Here is a 17,581-nt window from a genome sequence, read left to right as displayed (position 1 = left end):
ATCACCCCTCACCCTCTGGAATCCATGCCAGCATCAAAACACCACCTATATACTGTAGGTACAAAGCTATGAACACCATCTTTTGAGGTGTTCTGAGGTGACGAAAACTGTCCAGTTCAGTCATCATTTTAACATTAACTAATTATTATTTTATGAATAGTAATGGTTAAATGATTCTATACATTGATGATCAGAGACAGAATGATCAGATTATTTGTCATTCTTACTACAACACATTTCCTTTAACTTCACTGCTGCAGTAACTGTTCACATTTAAATGTAATTCAGTGCATTTTTTTTCCTCTCGCAGCCATTATATTACTAAGGGAAACCTGAAGTCAAAACAAAGTCTAATTTAAGAAAAAAGAATCCTTCTTTGTCCCTGGTCCCCCAAAATGGTCTCTGGTCCCCCAAAATGGTTTAATGCCATTTCCTGTTTTTGTGTGTGTGTGCGTTGTGTGTGTGTGTGTGTGGTGTGTGTGTGTGTGTGTGTGTGTGTGTGTTATTGTCATGCTTTTGAAAGGATGGAAAGGCGACAATAAATCATCCCATCAAGTTCTATATCTAAAAGAACGATGAACCCACGTAACTCAAATGTGGAAAGATTTGTTTTTTAAAATGAATATTTAATTGAATAAAATAGATTTGATATTACTGTACATGAACAAATAATAGGCTTTAGTTTCCCATCACCACACAGGTTAATGTAACGATGCCAGCAACCATATCAGGCCGGACACCTAAACAGATACGAACAAGCGCTGATATCTTCTTTATAGACTTGAAAAACCAACAAACCAAGAAGGATTAAGAGTTAAGTTAAGTTTAGGCACTTAAAAAGACACCGTTAATATTCTAAGTTTAAGATTTCTATACTATTATTTTATTTGAAAGGATTGCTTTTCCGTTTTCACGTCTCGGAGCGACCGCAGCAGCTCCTGACGCATGAATAAAGACATTTGGAACCTCGGAGCGTGCGTGATGACTGGAACGCTGCGTCCTGCAGCACTTTTCGCTTCCAGCAGCAGGGGGGCAGAGAGACTCGCTCCTCCCCGGCCTCCTCTCCATCCTCATCCTCACAGTCAGACGCACTTTGCCCTGCCGAGCCGCCTCCACCGCCGCGTCCCCGCATCACTTTCACGCACTTTTCTCCGCAGAGCGGATTAATGGATTAGCAGTGAACGGGTCGGATTATTATTCCTCCGCCGAAGTTTGTCTTGTTTAGTTCCAGACTTGTGACCGTTCATGAGGGCTCTGTCCATGTCTTCTGTCGGATAATGGCTCCGGCAGGATCACTTGTTAAACTTTGTGGGATTATTTTCGAAATCACATGTGTTGCAGGTGAGAGGATAAATTCATATAGTTTTACTTCCGTTATATTACTTGTTGGTACTTAAGTAAACTTGTAAAAATCTTCTCCCATTATATTTTTGGATCCGAGTTTGCCATTTTAATACTAATGAAGTTACATATAGGCTGCGATTAAACTGTCTTTATACTTTATTGTTACTAATAAAGTGCGTTTCTATATCATTGGTTAGTTTAGAAAAGCTGGTTTAGTTTGTTATGAATCTGTAGCTTTAATCTGTAGTTTAGTTTTTCATTAATAGTATAAAACTAATGTATGACCAAATTATTCGTATCCAAATCCAGTAAACTGGCTGTCAGTGTTTGTTGAACGTGAACCAAGATGAGAATATTGCCTGACAAAGAACTTTCAATAATATTCAATCAATAATATTTTATGCAATTTGCTAATCCTGGGACCAAATTGGGTAAATCCCACTTTCCTAATGTGTTTTTCCATACGAGAAATGTGCTCTAGGGCCTCAGAGGGAGGTGGCGGGCAACTCGTATCCTCAGAAACAGGAACCCCACCTATAGTCCACACTGTGTGCTGGGTTATTGAGTCTGACCAGGCCCATCTTCCCGTGTTTCCTGTTTTGACACAGCGCCGCCATTTTCTGTGGCAGAAGGGGAAAAAAAGGCCCGGTTTAATCTCATGCGGCAGTTTTATCACAGGCTTTGATGCTATCCGGTGAAGTTAAATGTCCTTCACATTATTTAAGGCCCCGGACTCTCATGAGTGTCATTTGACCTTTGCCCCTTCCACGTGTTCATATATTTGGTGGATAACCTTGTCTCTGCTGATTGTGCGTCGGTCCCTGCAGCTCTTGAACTGCGGTTCATGCCCGATCCGCCGAGGCTGAGCAGCTATGGTGTCCACAGGTTGAACAAATCAGACAGCCTGGAGCTAACGTGCAGGTACGTTTACGGTCCGGTAGCTGGTATGTACCCTGTGCACGGTGCACGTCTCTTATCATCTCCGCTTCTCTGCAGAGGTCGGCAGAACCTCCAGTGGACGACCCCTCCTACGAGTCCCCGCCTGTCCATCAGTGACTGCAGAGGGTCTGGACTCTTCTGCACAACTCTGCGGATCTCTAATGCAACCGTCAACGAGACGGGACTCTACCAGTGCGCCTACAAGGACCTGAAAGCCGAAGATGGCAAAACTGCTGTTTCCGCTTATGTGTTTGTCCGGGGTAAAAGACGTTATTGACCTCGCCTTGATTCAGTACTGTGAATCAATACTTTAGGGGTAAAGAAAGAGAAATTCCATACGAGGCAAATGTTCTTTCAGCGTTACTATCACATGACTGTTGTAACATTGTAAAGAGTAAAAATGGTTCCATCTGGAGGTGGTGCTACATGCTACATTAGCTAAATTCCTATTTGCTGATTGCTGATCACATTGCAGTGATAACTTAAAGGATGTATTATCCTTAATGCTAGTGTTGCCCGCTGTCGTGTGTCTGATACTTTTGCAATATTTTCAGATCCCAAGGTGCCATTTGTGCCGTCTGAGAAAGAATACGAGATGGTGTTCGTCCGTGAAGGGGAGCAGGTGGTGATCCCGTGTCGAGGCTCGCTGGAGGATCTCAACGTCACCCTCCACACTGTGAGGAAGTCTTCCTTTTCCTCTCTAGCCCGGTGTTTTGCTTCGTGTCCACCCTCCCCATCAGCCATAATTGTCATATACAAGAATGTTCAACTCAATTTTTAAGGTTAAGGTAAAAACAGAAAGCAGAAGAATCATGTGTGTCTCTGTCCGTCAGAAGTATCCAAATAAAGAGCTTCATCCTGATGGGAAGGAAACTCTGTGGGATGCCAGGAAGGGTTTCACTGTTCCAAGTCACCTGATCAGCTACGCCGGCGTCGTGTTCTGCCAGACTTACATCGGAAATGAGACCTATAAGTCCCCCCTGTACATCATAGCTGTTGTTGGTAAGAAAAGCATTCCCCAGGGATCGCTTGATTATTTTCATTGGGAGATTATCAGCAAGATTATTTTCAGTTTGTGTGTGCATGATGTTAACACTCAACAATGGGATGGACAATAACCAGTGCACACAATATTAAAAATATATGTCCAAATCTTCCACATGTGGTCTCCAAAGTCCAAAGTATATTTGTCATGATCTCTACTAGTAGCTCTGGATTATTGATTCCACTTGTAGACTTAGTAGCTCCAAAAACTCTGCTGGGTCCTTTTGCTAAGCTTCAGGCCCGGGTTCACCAGCCCCTCGGTGCCACCACAGAGCGAGCACCTGCACAGATGTGTAGAGTAAAATGTGGACACGCTGAAGTAACTTGCTCTTGTCCGTGTAAGATGAAGGGGAATCAGGAAGTGAAACTGGGGGCAGCCAGAGCAGAAGGCCCTGAAGGCCCTGTCAAACAATAGGCTGCCCATTGACTCCTTCGTCTGCCCTCCTTCTTCCGCAGGATACAAGATCTATGATCTCACCCTGACTCCTGCTAAGACTGAGTTAGCTGCAGGGGAGCGGCTGGTGCTCAGCTGCACCGCCACCACCGAGCTCAATGTGGGCATCGGCTTCAACTGGACGCGCTCGGGTCAGGTCCTGGTCAGTGCTCACCCTCTTTGACCCACTTGTCTCTTTCCAGGAATATTTAGCTCATCTGTTAAAATGCTTTAAAAAAATGTTATGACAAATAATTGCACGTTCATGCGATTTTCTGTATGGCTGTTAGACCTCAGGGAACAGTTCCAGCCTAGTGTCTACAACATCCCACAAAAAGAAGCTGTGGAGCTCTCTGGAACTGTCAAACACATTGATAGTGGAGAACGTGACTGTGGATCACACTGGAGATTACACCTGCTCCGCATCCAGCGGGCCGATGGAGAAAAGTGAATCAGCGCATGTTACAGTATACGGTACACACACACACACACACACACACACACACACACACACACACACACACACACACCGAGTAGAAACGCTGAGGGTGTTTAGTGCCTGTCCCTTTAAATCAAGTTAAATTAAGATTCCCACTCATCTTTCATCTGAACTTGAGGATGTGATAAAATTGATTAAACCAGCAAGCTCCTTTAATATAATAGCGTACTGTAATAGCAGACTGCAGATAATCCCACTCTTCATGTGCTCGGTGATCTTTGTGGCTTGTCTGAAACACAATACCCCCTGATTGTGGTGCTATTTTACAGAAAAGCCCTTCGTTGAAATAAAGGAGCCATGGGTGAAGGTCTGGGAGGTCAATGTGGGCCATCAGTCCACTACGATTCCAGTCAAATACTCCGCGTACCCCGAGCCTGGCTTCAAATGGTACCACCCCACACAGAAGGAAAATATGCTGTGGCAGCAATTCCCCTGTCGGGTCAACGTTGATGCCTCCATTGTGCATTGCTTCCTGACATGACCTCCTCTCTGCCTGTCTAGGTTAAAAAATGGCCAACCGCTGAAGGACGATTACAGATTTAGGCAGAAAATCGACAACCTTGTCATCCACAGAGTGGCAGAAACGGATGCTGGGAATTATACGGTGGTTCTGATCAATAAAATTACTAAGGAGGAGCATAGGCGCTCCTTCCAGCTGCTGGTCAATGGCGAGTTTTCCTCTGTTCTCTCCAGTGAAACTAAAGAAAGGAAAGTTTTTTGTGCCCAGGTGTTCACTTCGTTGTCTTTTCTACAGTGGCTCCTCATATTATCGAGAAGGAGGTGGCGCCGGACACCGATGTCTACCCCTTTGGCAGCAGCCCCACGCTGAGGTGCACCGCGCGGGGTTTTCCTACACCCTCGCACGTCGAGTGGCAGTGGATGTCCAAAGAGGACTGTCCAGAGGCCTTCCAGTAAGTCCCCACAGAGGGCGAGCTCCCCTTCTTCTCAGTGGCACTTGTTCACCAAGCTGTTGAACGCCGCTTTCGTGATGTTGACAAAAACAAGAGAGGAGACAATGGAGGCACACTGAGACCTGATGCAGATCAGAGGATGTGATTCACGCACTCACAATGCCTGTTTTTAGACGGGCCTCCACTATTCTTTCCCAGAATGTCCCTATTTTTCATTTTGACTGAATAGTCTGACGTACGTGCTCGCTCTTCAAGATGGCAGCTCCCTACAGGAGCCGTGCACGCAACCCAAGTCTCCTCAGGAGTGCACTCTTGTTTCTCCTGATACTGAGATGGTATTAGTGGGTGGTTCAGACTGTCCTCTCCCTCGCTGCTTCCTCTTTCCTTCCAGCTTCATCCTACTAAAACTGCGAATTCCTTCTGTATATTTTATTGGAGACAACCATCAACTCTGCAGGATGTTACACATTTAGGGACACCGTTACACAACAAAGGAAAGAGAAGAGATGGAAGCATGGCTGTCTGGGTTAAACCCTCCATTTCTGTGATATTTGTCCATTTACAATTGAATCAGAATCCCTTTATTGTCAGTGTACATGTGCAACAAAATAAAAAGGAGCAGCCCTCAGATTAATGCAGAAAAATTGCAGTTAAAAAAGGTTAAAAATATATAAAAAAATATAAAAGATCAGTGTATTGAAAAATGAAAAAGTAAGAGCACAGAATGTCAGACAGGTAAGAATGTTTTACAGCGTGTGAATTTATTACCGTCGGGTGTTGGTGGACGTTCAAGTGTCCAGGATTGTGCAGAGTTGAGTGACATGACAGCTTGGGGGTAAAAGCTGTTTCAGTGTTTGCTTTTGCTTTGATGCTCCCAAATCGTCCGCCCAAGGGCACAGGTTCAAAAAGGTGGTGACCAGATGGGTCTCTGAGGATGCTGTGGGTTCTCCAGAGGCAGCATGTGTCTATAGATGTGCTGCACAGCTGGCAAAACAAAGCGCAGAAGGACACGAGCAGCTCCTCAGCTGTGTTGTTCTTCCTGGCTGTCCACCCCTAAATGAGCCGTTGTGAAGTTTTTCAATCTGCATAATTATGACAACACATATCATCACAATTTAGTGTGTGCATCTTAGGAAGGAAAAGGCTTAAAGATGTTACAAAGCTTGAGTTTGGACACCAGAGACCCAGTCAGAAGTTCAGTATGGGTGTTACCCACCCAGAAATAATCATTTATAATTCATCAGTCCCACGCTCACAAAAAAGAAAGGTCAAAGGTCATTGAAGGACCCGGTGGACCTCCTTCACATTTTTAATAGTGGTGTTTACGAGTTCAGCTCACCATCACAACACTGAACAAAACTGCATTGTTCTCTCCAAAAAAGATCAATCTACAGTCTGCTCAACAAGCCAGAAGGCTGCCGGAAATGTTTTGTGGATTGATGAGCCCAAAATAGAGCTTCTGGCTGAATTGACAATTGTTATCTTTGGAGGCAGGAAACATGGAGTTCCAGCACAATAACTGCACCTTATCTGTGGAACAGAGACAGGTCTTGTTTTCACAGCTCTGTTGCCATCCCCAGGTCAGGGCCGGTCAACCCTGACCTTCAGCTCCTGCAGTGTACAGGCTGGAGATCCATCAGCAACAGCACTGGCCACCGCGCCGTGGAACGAGTCATAAACGACACGGATCACGCTCTGAAGGTAAACACACTCTCTTGTTTGCAGCAGCAACGCCCCCATCTTGCACCAATGTCTGAGTATTGTTGTTGGTTTTCCTCCAGAAAATCATGAGCTCCTTGAAGATTGAGAAAGCTGAGGTCCACGCCCTCTACAGGTGCTTGGCTCACAACAAAGTCGGCGAGGACTCGCGCGTCATCTTCTTCCATGTGACGCGTAAGACCTGCATTATTCTCCCACCATTTCCTTCCATCGCCACGTCTCCTCATTACGTCTCCCCCTGTGGCGTAGGCGGGCTCGAGGTGAGCGTGTCCCCGTCAGGCGAGCCTTTGGAGGAGGACCACGTGGTCCTGCGCTGCAAGGCCGACAAGCTGCTCTACGAAGACCTCGCCTGGTTCCGCGTGGCCAACTTCACGGAGGCGGAGCAGTTGTCATCCGTGCAGCCCTGTCGCTCGCTGGTTCTGCAGGAAACACCTTTGACGCAAAGGCTGCATTCGAACCTGGAGAGCGCCAACGTGACCCTGGAGCTACCGATGCCCGACGCTTCCCGCAAGGACGAGGGCCTGTATGCGTGTCAGGTGAAAAACATCAAGACCCAGGAGAAAACCTGCCTGCTTCGCCGCCTTTCTCTTAAAAGTAAGAAGAACCTTAGTTGTTACTTCATGAATACAGCAGCACTATCAGAGTTAAACCAGTTTCCATAGGACCAGGAAATTTGTCGATGTACAACCTGCCTCCTGAAGTGGAGGATTAAATGATGCAGGTCAACACTGCTCAGTTCTGTTTGGTTACTTTCCCTCCGTTTCTCTGAGGAGGTCAGCCCAGACTCTCCTTCCCTCCGCTGGGAGATCGGATCACTTCGGCACATCCTGGATCTGCATGTCTGCACAACACTATAGTTCAGAGGATTCTGCGATATTTCTCCTCAACAAATCAGTTTTTAAACCCTTTAAGGTTTAGTGGAGACTTAAATGAAACCATTTAGAGACCAGCTTGGTGTTTGTGAGGCAAAACTGAAGAATGTTCTCCTTTAGCCCAGGAAGCTATCAATGTTAGCTGCATCATCGGAAGCTCGATAACGACGGATAAGATGGAAATGAATCATTGCTACTGCTCTTGAAATAGTTCTGTATCCAAAATCATTTGCGATCTTGTATTGGAACTCTCAACCTGTGACCATCTGATTTCAGGTCTTGAGGTTGCACAGATACTCAACAACCTGACGGATCAAAGAGTCAACCTCAGCGCCATCGTAACGCTGCACTGTGACGCGGCCGGGAGGCCGAGCCCAACGGTGCTGTGGACCAAAAACAACCAGACTGTGGTGGAGGGCTCAGGTTTGTCCACTCTCCTTTGTCACCGGACACCGGCTGGTGTCTGCGGGGGCTAAAACCAAGCCGACCTGTTCTGCTTACAGGTGTAATTCTGAGCCATAACAACCGTACTCTGACCATTCAGCGGGTGAAGAAGGAGGACAGTGGTCGCTACACCTGCACGGCCTGTAACCGGCGCGGATGTGACAGCTCGCAGGCCTTCCTGACGACTGAAGGTCAGGATTTTCTTGTCAAAATAGTTTGGTTAGCATAGCGTGCAACATAAGCGGTATATTTATGTAGGATTCCAAATAATACTCAGTTGGTCATATAACAATGGCATAATAATTGACAACAAGATGATAGCGATGCTATTTTTATATCAAAGAGGTAAAATAAGAATGACTTCCTTATGACAGGAAGCTTGCTCTGTTAGCGCACATCCTCGGAGGAGGCTACAGGACAAAGGGGAAGGCCAGTCTGGCCCCTGCTCACCCCTTTTCTCTCCCCCCAAGAGAGAGGCCGCGACAAACAGTCTCACGCGCTAACTAGAAACGGGGTCTACGTGACCCGTCGCTCGCCAGCAGTCTGCAGAGCCAGTTCCGTTCACTCCCAGTTAACGAGAGATGGTCGATCCCAGAGCCAAACTGGCCAAAATAAAACTTTCATACGCCGTAATAATGCTTGTAATGTCTCAGCTCGTCTCCATGGATACGGTCGTCTCAGTTGACATTGGCCATACGTTTATCATTTGTTATGACTAGATAGAATATCAGTTTTCTTCAGATTCCAACACTCCCAGTCTGCTTCCTGGGAATCTCACACACACACACACAATATGAACATGATGCTTATATTGTTCTAGGTGCGGAGGTGAAGACTAACGTGGAGCTGATTGTCCCCATTGGATCAGTGGTCATCGCCATGTTTTTCTGGTTACTGATCGTCTTCGTCATCCGTGGAAGAAAGAAGGTTAGAATGTCCTCATCTGCGTCGTGCCACCTTTTTCCCCTTCCCTGGATTTTTCCATGGAAGCTACACAATAGTTATAAAAAGATGTGTCACACACTCAGTGTGGGCATGTATGATCGATTAAAAGGGAGCAGTCTGGCTCTTGCTGGCGGTCCTTTGTATCCTGGAACAAGGCCACTCTTTGCTGGTGGAGGTCACGTAGACACAGACTGGGCCCCTTTCACTGGACAGGAACCAGAATCACTGGAAAACCATAGCGAGATATGAAAAAAGTCTCATTATTTCCACACACATTCTCTCTTTCTGTGTCCCTCAGCCCAATGGAGGAGATATGAAGACGGGCTACCTGTCCATGATCCTGGACTCGGAGGACATGCCCATGGACGAGCAGTGCGAACGACTCACATACGACGCTAACAAATGGGAGTTTCCCCGGGACAGACTCAAGCTGGGTGAGACCACTACAGCGAAGCGTCCCACGACACCACAACACCATTCTTGAGACAATGCTAAAGTTAGACCTGCGAAGAACGTTCTCCTGATCATGTTTTAATTATGGTTTCATTGAAGGGGACCCACTGGGACGGGGGGCGTTTGGACAGGTGGTAGAAGCAGCTGCCTTTGGCATCGAGAAGGCCACCACGTGCACCACTGTTGCGGTCAAGATGCTCAAGGGTCGGTGTGGTCACCAAACTGCAATTTTCACTTTGACAAATAGAATTCTTTTCATAATTTCTAAAAGAACAAAGGGTCCCAATTATATTGAATTAGCCTCTTTCTGTTCTATTTCTCTGGTTTTATATCAAATATACTTTTTATCACATCTACCAAACAAATGTAATAAAGTATAGACGGCTTAGATGATATAAATAGGCAGTATTTTAGTGTATAAGATTGTAACAGTATCATTTTATTGGATATTAAAAATCTTGCTGGAGTGTAAAATTTAATATGATAAACATTCCAAATATTCAGTATTGTGTGTGTATGTGTGTGTGTTTGTGTGTTACAGAGGGCGCCACATCCAGCGAGTACCGTGCTCTGATGTCAGAGCTGAAAATTCTCATCCACATCGGACATCATCTCAACGTGGTCAACCTGCTTGGCGCCTGTACGAAGGCCGGAGGTGAGTCGGGGGGCTGTTAGAGAGTCCACGTCTGAACGTCCGTGATGGAATTCCTCCCTTTCTTGAGCTGTTTTCGTGGTTCTTCTTCATTTAGGGCCCCTGATGGTGATTGTGGAGTACTGCAAGCACGGAAACCTCTCCAGCTACCTGAAGAGCAAGCGTGGGGAGTACAGTCCATACAGGGTAGGGGACAGAAGCACGCGCAGTTTCTGCTGAGAGGTCTGGCCTGCTGGGATAATGTCTGCCGTCCTCCTAATCAGAGGAAGCGCGTGGACAGTCAGAAATGGGGGTCTCCGGAGGAGCACGTCATCGACGGGGACCTGGGTCTGGGGACGGTTCCCCAGCTGGACATTTGCACCGGGACGGCCTTGTGCGCCATGACTGCAGACAAAGCATCAAGCAGCAGCGTGGACACTCAGGAAGGTAGTGAGAGACTCTCCCTCCTGCTCATTCTTCTGAGATCGCTCCGGTCTCATGACGGTCAAATGCTCCCTGTGACCACAGACAGCTCAGACGAAGACCACCTGACCATGGAGGACCTGATATGCTACAGCTTCCAGGTGGCCAAAGGCATGGAGTTCCTCTCCTCCCGCAAGGTAACGCGGCAGCTACGCCCAGATGCGTTTTAAGATAAGAGCCGCACTTGAGCGTGAACCTCCGTGTTTCCCCTGCAGTGCATCCACAGGGACCTCGCTGCCAGGAACATCCTGCTTTCAGAGAACAACGTGGTGAAGATCTGCGACTTCGGCCTCGCCAGGGATGTCTACAAAGACCCCGACTACGTCCGCAAAGGCGATGTGAGTTTGTGAGTCACACAGTCCCATCAGCGCCGGTGCAACACGTGTGTCGCCTCTCTCGCTCCAGGCACGCCTCCCTCTCAAGTGGATGGCTCCCGAGACCATCTTTGATCGGGTCTACACCACGCAGAGCGACGTCTGGTCCTTTGGGGTTCTCCTGTGGGAGATCTTCTCTCTCGGTCAGCAATGGCTAACGAAACGAGTCCGTCAAGCGGGGAGTGTTTTCTGCATATCACGTCCTTCTTTCTCCCGCAGGTGCTTCTCCGTATCCTGGCGTTTGCATCGACGAGTCTTTCTGCAGGAGGCTTAAGGAGGGAACGAGGATGAGGCCTCCAGAATACGCCCCCACTGAGATGTAAGTGGGGGGACCCGAGCACGAGCACGCACCGTCGCAACACTCTGGCTTAACCCGCCCCTCCTCTGTAGATATCAGATCATGCTGGACTGCTGGCTGGATCGTCCCACCGACAGACCCACGTTTGCAGAGCTGGTGGAGCATTTGGGGAACCTGCTGCAGGCCAGCGCTCAGCAGGTGAGTCCGAACCTTCGCGGGCCGCTCAGGAACTGGCTTTCAGTCGCTGCCCACATGCTGCTGCTGTAGCCGTCCTCTCCGTGCGCCTGAACGCCACACGGGGTGTTTTTCAACAAGCTCACACGATTCGGCAGGCATTGCCAAGTCCTTCTGGGAAAATGTAGGACGTCATTAAATGGAGTAACCGTCCTGGCACACAAGCAAATGAGAACTAATGACTGAAGAAAAATAAAACAGTGCCGCTCTAATTAGATTACATCATCCTGTGATTAACGGCAGGGTAGTTGAGGATTCGTTTCCTCATTGTTGTGGGAGCATAAACATGTCAGCAGGGTGAGAAAGAGTGAGATAACCGAGCCACAACTGCTCTGAGGGATCAACGGTCTGCAGTTTGTTCATGTCCCCCTTCATTTCTGCCGTCGTCTCAGCATCTCTGACATTAAAAAAACTCAAATAAAAATAATTAAAAATGAGAAAAGCCAATTAAATGAGTGTAACTCCACCACATAAGGACTCGCCTCTGAGCTGATATCCAGACTTTGTTCACAGGATGGGAAGGACTACATCCCCTTGACAGCAGATGCAGATCTTTCTCCAGTGGCCCCTGAGACCAGGAGCCCCTATAACAGGCCCCAGAGCGCTGAGCTCCTGGATGTTCAGCTCCACTACGACAGCCCACCACCCATGGGGTCAGCGCCATGATCGTGTCCTCCATTTTAGTTCGATAAATGCCGAACACTCCTTCATGAACGCTGCTTGTCATCTCCCCGTGCAGAGCGTCCCAGCAGAGCGAGCGGTGCAGTCGGCCCCTCAGCATCAAGACCTTTGAAGACATCCCTGTGGCCGACAGCAGCGTCATGGTGCGTTGGTAGGAGTATCATCGTAAAGACCCAAACGAACTCAACCAACCCCTCGCTGCAGCACTGACCATCATTCCTTGTCTCTTAGCAGGAGGGTCACACAGCCATCGGTATGTGCTTCTCACCCGAGGACGAAAAGGGCTTGAACCAACACCTGTCGGCCACTCCCAACTTCAGGTAGGTGTAAGCATCGCAAGGCAACGTTGTGGCTTCACGGCTCGGTGTGAAGACGACTTCCTGGTTTGTATCTGCAGCCACCTGCTGCGCTGTAAGAGCAAAGAGTCCGTGGCCTCGGAGTCGTCCAATCAGACCAGCGGGTACCAGTCGGGGTACCACTCCGACGACACGGACACGCCCATCTACGCTAACGAGGAGGCGATCATGAAGCACAACATGCTGAAGAAGCCGCGGCCGCACAAGGTGCCCGACAAATTCAACACGGAGATCCGCTACAGCACGCCACCGGTCTGACCACGCCCACTTCGCCCCGACCCTTTTCACTGTAAAGTCCTTTCCCCCACAGGCCTCACACATAAGGAACAATGGGAACGGCTCAGATTCAAGCTGCAGCCCTGAGATATTGGACCAAGTGATAACAGTTAGCTGGGGGAGGGGGGGGTGAAGGTTGTATGATAAATTTGAAAGTGCAGTTCTTTTTGGACAGCCGGAGGAATGCTATCATGTTTACACAGTAAGCAGGAGTCTGGGCCGCCTAAGACACAAGGTTACACCTATTTCCTTTGGCGTATTCCGGCGACTTCCTCTCAAGCAGGAAAGTGCATGTGGAATTTTTAGATAATTGAATCACAAAATACTCTCTTCCTTTGTCAAAGTTCTCAGCCAGAATAGATGAAACTAGCATATGTACAGTTCCAGTTTGCGTATAACTTACAGTATTTTATTAGACTGTGTATGTCTACACTTAATAAATGTAACTAGTTTTATAAAAATAAACGTACTTTTTTTTCTCCCCAATGTAAAACATTAAATTGAACGAAGAGCACCAAAAATGAGGAGTGTGTGGAGTACATGATGCATTTTTACTTTGGTGGTCCTCCTCATCACATTTGCACTCGTGACGCGCTTCGTTTTTTGTTTTTATTTTGCTCCACTGTTACAGGAAGCTTCAAAGCTGTTGACCAGACTAGGTGACAGTGGGACCACACAAAATATTGTGTCTACAATCAAGGGCGACAACACCAATAATAGCACACCAGAGGAAGCCACTTTAGAGGAGTCGTTTCCACCCACCCGGAACGTAATTCCTGGGGTTTAATTTAGAAAATCCCCTCTGTTACAGCTGGACAAAGCCAGGTGGGCAGACGGGCTTATCGCCTGGAACACATGCAACAGTGAATCGTAAGGTTGTTCATTGAATCAGTGCTGCTCCATACTGAGAGTTCAGTCTGAGAAACTACCAATGCTCCAACCATGATGTTGAGGGTAGCATTAGCATCGCCTTTGCAAAGGTGGTGATTTAAAGTTCGGTTAGAACGTGATAAAATCATGGGTCATGTGACCCACCCAGCTCAGCTGAGGAGGCGTAATGCTGCCTTGTAAGCTGCATTTATCCAAAATGAACAAATATTGTCAATTTTATACTATGTTTTAAAGATTGCAACACCTTAAAATGAACCAATGTGGCCTGGTTATGTGAGATAGTGTTAAAATAGACTGAAACAGATCCAGACGCTTTCTTGCTGTGCTAAAGCATTAGATCACTCAGGTATTCTCAAACTGTAATGTTTTGCTCAGTAAGTAAAACTCAAATTTAATGTGCGGAGAATTTAGAACTTTGGCTTTTTATATTTTTAAAAGTCCTACCTACCTGGTCTCTATTCTGAACAACAGCGCCCTCTGCTGCAGTTACATGTAATTATATGTTATTTCAGCCCCAGTTGTTAGTCGTGTTTGAATTTTAGGCCTTTTACCACAATAAATAGTTTGGAATTTCCGTGCAACATTTATATTAGAAATATTTTCTGCTCATTTCCACTAAAGATGTCATATTAACTGAATTACTTTACATTTCATGCTAAGTAGAAACCTAAACATTTTATTTTACCAATCTTTTTTCAGCCATTTAAGAACAAACCCAAAATACAGCTGCTGTATGTGTTTCATATCCAGAACTCAGGCTGATATGTTTAGAAAACAGATGCAGTTTAATTTCCTCAGGAATGGGCAGAAGGCAGACTCTGGCAGGAAATGCCTGGGCATTGAAGGCTCAAAGGTTTTAGAAAAATAGCAAAGGCTTTTCCCAACAGATGACCAGCTCGCCAGACAAAGCCCGTCAAGACAGAATATGACAGATGGCGAGACTTTTGCTCCCATAAATGAGGGGATTTAGGTGGACTAAACTGCTCTTTTAATGCAAATTTAACTCAAAAAACAAGCATGAAATGATGAAAAATAGCATTATTACATGTAACAGTCCTTTCTGTAACTAAATATTGAGCTAAAATACAAAAACAGCATTAAGTTTCAAATTCTTTCTCCAATTCTGTGTGTTAGTCTTACTAATATTGCGGTCAGTGTTTATAGTGTTTCATCAAAATCAGTTAAAATGTATTGAAATTAAAACACTTTGTTGAACATGGTCGATTTTAAAGCACAGCTGCTTTGTAAGGTAACACCTCCCACCACTAGGAGGTAGCACCGCCCTAGCAAACTCGCACAGCTCTTAGCCCGTGGAAGAACATTTGACAATTACGGGCACCTGAAACTTTACAGATGCTGATGGAATGGAACACTTGGCGCGTGGAACGAACATTGCCCACAGAGGCTTTTTAGCTGTCAAACCCCATCTGAGATTAACAGAAGACTGAGGTGAGAACAGGTGACGCAGCGCAGAGAGGAGCGATTGTGTCATTAAACTGTCAGATTTAAATCAGTCAGCCAGAGATAACAAAGTGTGATTTCCTCACCTGCCTGTCAGTTCAATGTCAGCTCACAAATAACTACCAAACCCAGCTTTAAAAAAGAACCCAAACAAAACAAGCCAAAAAAACCAAGAACACACATGCACACACACTGATTTGCAAGACAGCTTAAGTTCATTTCACCGGCAGGCCTCCGAGCAGCCTTATCTCATTTCCTTGTCATTCGCCCAGAGCTTCTAAAGGCCGCTGCAGGCCTGTCGCACCTTTCTGCCAGCCGAGATCGACGTCTGTGATACAAGACAGCAATTTAGCAGCAAATCAACTCCTGTGACATTTGGTGTTTGGCAGCTGGGAGGGAGGAATAAAGAAGAGCAGACGTAAAAACGAAATCAGGCTGAGAATATGCTAACGAGCGCAGTCGTCAGATGCACCAGAGTCACGGTGGTGACGGCTGGGATGACCCTGGCAGGCTCCAAGTACCTGAACGCACCCTTTCATAGGTAAGCATGACTGAACTAAAGTTACAGATCAGAAGGAAAACTCTTCCCGGCTAATCTCCTCTTCTGCTTCAAACGATGAGGCGGGGGGGTCCCGGTGAGATCTAGTTGATGAGATGTAGGTGAGGAGGATCCATCTATGGTGTGAACAGCCAGGCAGCAACGATGCTGGTAACTGGAGCTGGTTTATACTGGCGTGGGTGTGCAAACTGATAAAAAAATTATTTTGCTTCTGCCCTGTTCGTCAATCAGCGAATGGTTACCTGAGGGCTGGGACCGATGACGCCTTTCGTTTTTCATCGCTTTACGTCATGTCTCCAAAAAAAGCGGAACTGACTCATGGCAGGAGGCGGGAATGGGGAGTTGTACCGGAGCCTCTGGGCACAGACCGCAAACAGGGCTGTGATCAGCCCATTAGCCTGACGCATCGCCTGTCACCTGCATCCGGCTCCGGGTGACGGGTAACCTGTGCAACGCACGACAGCCTTTAGGCCATAACTCCCGGACTCAGGGGAGGAATCTCAGCCTTTACACATTGTGAGACGACGGGCATGCAGCTGTGATCACAAGATCCCGTCTGGTCGGGGGTCAGATTTGTTTTCGTCATTAGGACAATTGTTAGTTGTTATGCTCCAAAAGACCCTGATGTGGGAGGATTCTGAGTGAGTGTGCAGGGAGGGGCTCATGGCCCAGTACGACCTGTCAGAGCAGCACAATACTGGAGCTGTTCAAAGGGAGAGACACTCGTCGCTGATACGGGCTCTGGCGCAGCGCCACAGACGGCAGTCAACCGGCAAGAGAATAACAAACGATGGTTAAATGAGTAACAGATCCAGATGAAATGGTTAGAGTGCCTCGCTAGTCTCCGGCATCTTCAGATAAGCTGATGCTCATCGGCGTGTGGGTCCGTCACCGTGTGGCCGCCACTCCATCAGGCCGGACGAGAGCTCATCTCTGGGTCACGGGCGTTATCGCGGACACCTCCGAGCGTCTTCTCTCAGGGGAAATAAAGAAGCGGTGAGCTTGTCGCATGCACGCTGCTCAATCAACAGGTGATGTCTGAGAGATTTACAGGAATTGTAGGTCCAACGCAAACATGCCTGGAAGCATCTGTCAGCACAATTTTGAACCACGGCCATAATTTAACCCTCAACGCAAAAATTACCAGCATAATGACAGACTGCTTTACAGTCCTGGAACTGTCAACGGTGAGGCGACGACTCTTTTATATGTCCGCTCTGCCCCTCTCCGCGTGGAGAGGGTCCCCTCCTTTCTCGGGTGCAGTTCTAAACCTGCCTGCTATGCTGCACAATGGAGGAACTGAGCCAGACACGTCTGTGGCAGATGCTGGCTGGCAGTAAAAGCTCATTGCACAAGCTGGCAAGGCTCCCTTATGCCCTCAAGTTCAACAGTTTATCTGTGTTCCACACTCACGGCTGCTTGGATCGGCGGCGGCCCAAAGACAAAAAGATCCTCAGCCATGATCCAACTGCAAACTTTGGTCATGATATGCGACACATTGCATAAAAAACCTTACTGAGGTCAGGGGGTGTCAACGCTATGTTTGACATCTTTGATACAAGGGCTTTAAAAGACGCGTGTAGATGTGTCTCAGTGGGCTTTGAACGGGGCTCAGCCGTGTTTAATAATGCAGAGCCTCAGACGGCCCAGGGTGCAGCTTTTATCTCCAGCCGGTGTTTCCAGGGTTGCTCAGCTAGCCTTGTGTACGATTTCATGATTAAAATGGCCCAGCTC

The 17,581-nt window shown here is 47.2% G+C and overlaps 1 protein-coding gene across 8 annotated transcripts; it reads left to right on the top strand.

Moving 5' to 3' along the window:
• The first annotated feature begins 1,031 nt into the window (after positions 1-1,031).
• On the top strand, positions 1,032-14,414 carry kdr (kinase insert domain receptor (a type III receptor tyrosine kinase)). 8 transcript variants are annotated; one of them, XM_057038572.1, is made up of 31 exons: positions 1,032-1,341; positions 2,172-2,265; positions 2,341-2,543; positions 2,838-2,959; positions 3,120-3,285; positions 3,784-3,923; positions 4,051-4,234; positions 4,529-4,646; positions 4,761-4,927; positions 5,014-5,170; positions 6,733-6,871; positions 6,952-7,063; positions 7,139-7,483; positions 8,038-8,184; positions 8,265-8,396; positions 9,026-9,132; positions 9,449-9,584; positions 9,703-9,807; positions 10,145-10,258; positions 10,353-10,441; positions 10,519-10,681; positions 10,763-10,854; positions 10,933-11,055; positions 11,123-11,234; positions 11,311-11,410; positions 11,482-11,587; positions 12,137-12,276; positions 12,363-12,447; positions 12,536-12,624; positions 12,702-12,867; positions 13,568-14,414. In XM_057038572.1, the coding sequence occupies exons 1-31, from the start codon at positions 1,278-1,280 to the stop codon at positions 13,721-13,723; spliced, it is 4,173 nt and encodes a 1,390-aa protein (XP_056894552.1). In that variant the 5' UTR covers positions 1,032-1,277; the 3' UTR covers positions 13,724-14,414. The 8 variants fall into 8 exon arrangements, with proteins under 8 accessions (XP_056894552.1, XP_056894551.1, XP_056894550.1 ...); XM_057038571.1 differs by having other exon boundaries at positions 3,117-3,285; positions 12,539-12,624; XM_057038570.1 differs by having other exon boundaries at positions 3,117-3,285.
• Positions 14,415-17,581: the final 3,167 nt, after the last annotated feature.

This window comes from Takifugu flavidus, chromosome 7 (assembly GCF_003711565.1).
Source record: "Takifugu flavidus isolate HTHZ2018 chromosome 7, ASM371156v2, whole genome shotgun sequence".
In the NCBI taxonomy this organism is placed as follows: Eukaryota; Metazoa; Chordata; class Actinopteri; order Tetraodontiformes; family Tetraodontidae; genus Takifugu; species Takifugu flavidus.
The sequence above is the reverse complement of the archived record's forward strand: the minus strand, read 5'-3'. Positions and strand labels throughout refer to the sequence as shown.

Bases quoted from the DNA above. Each gene is read 5' to 3' on its own strand.
- kdr (XM_057038570.1), top strand. From the start codon at position 1,278: ATGGCTCCGGCAGGATCACTTGTTAAACTTTGTGGGATTATTTTCGAA. The intron at 4,235-4,528 runs GTACACACACAC...GCTATTTTACAG, and splicing joins AGCGCATGTTACAGTATACG to AAAAGCCCTTCGTTGAAATA. The intron at 11,056-11,122 runs GTGAGTTTGTGA...CTCTCGCTCCAG, and splicing joins ACTACGTCCGCAAAGGCGAT to GCACGCCTCCCTCTCAAGTG.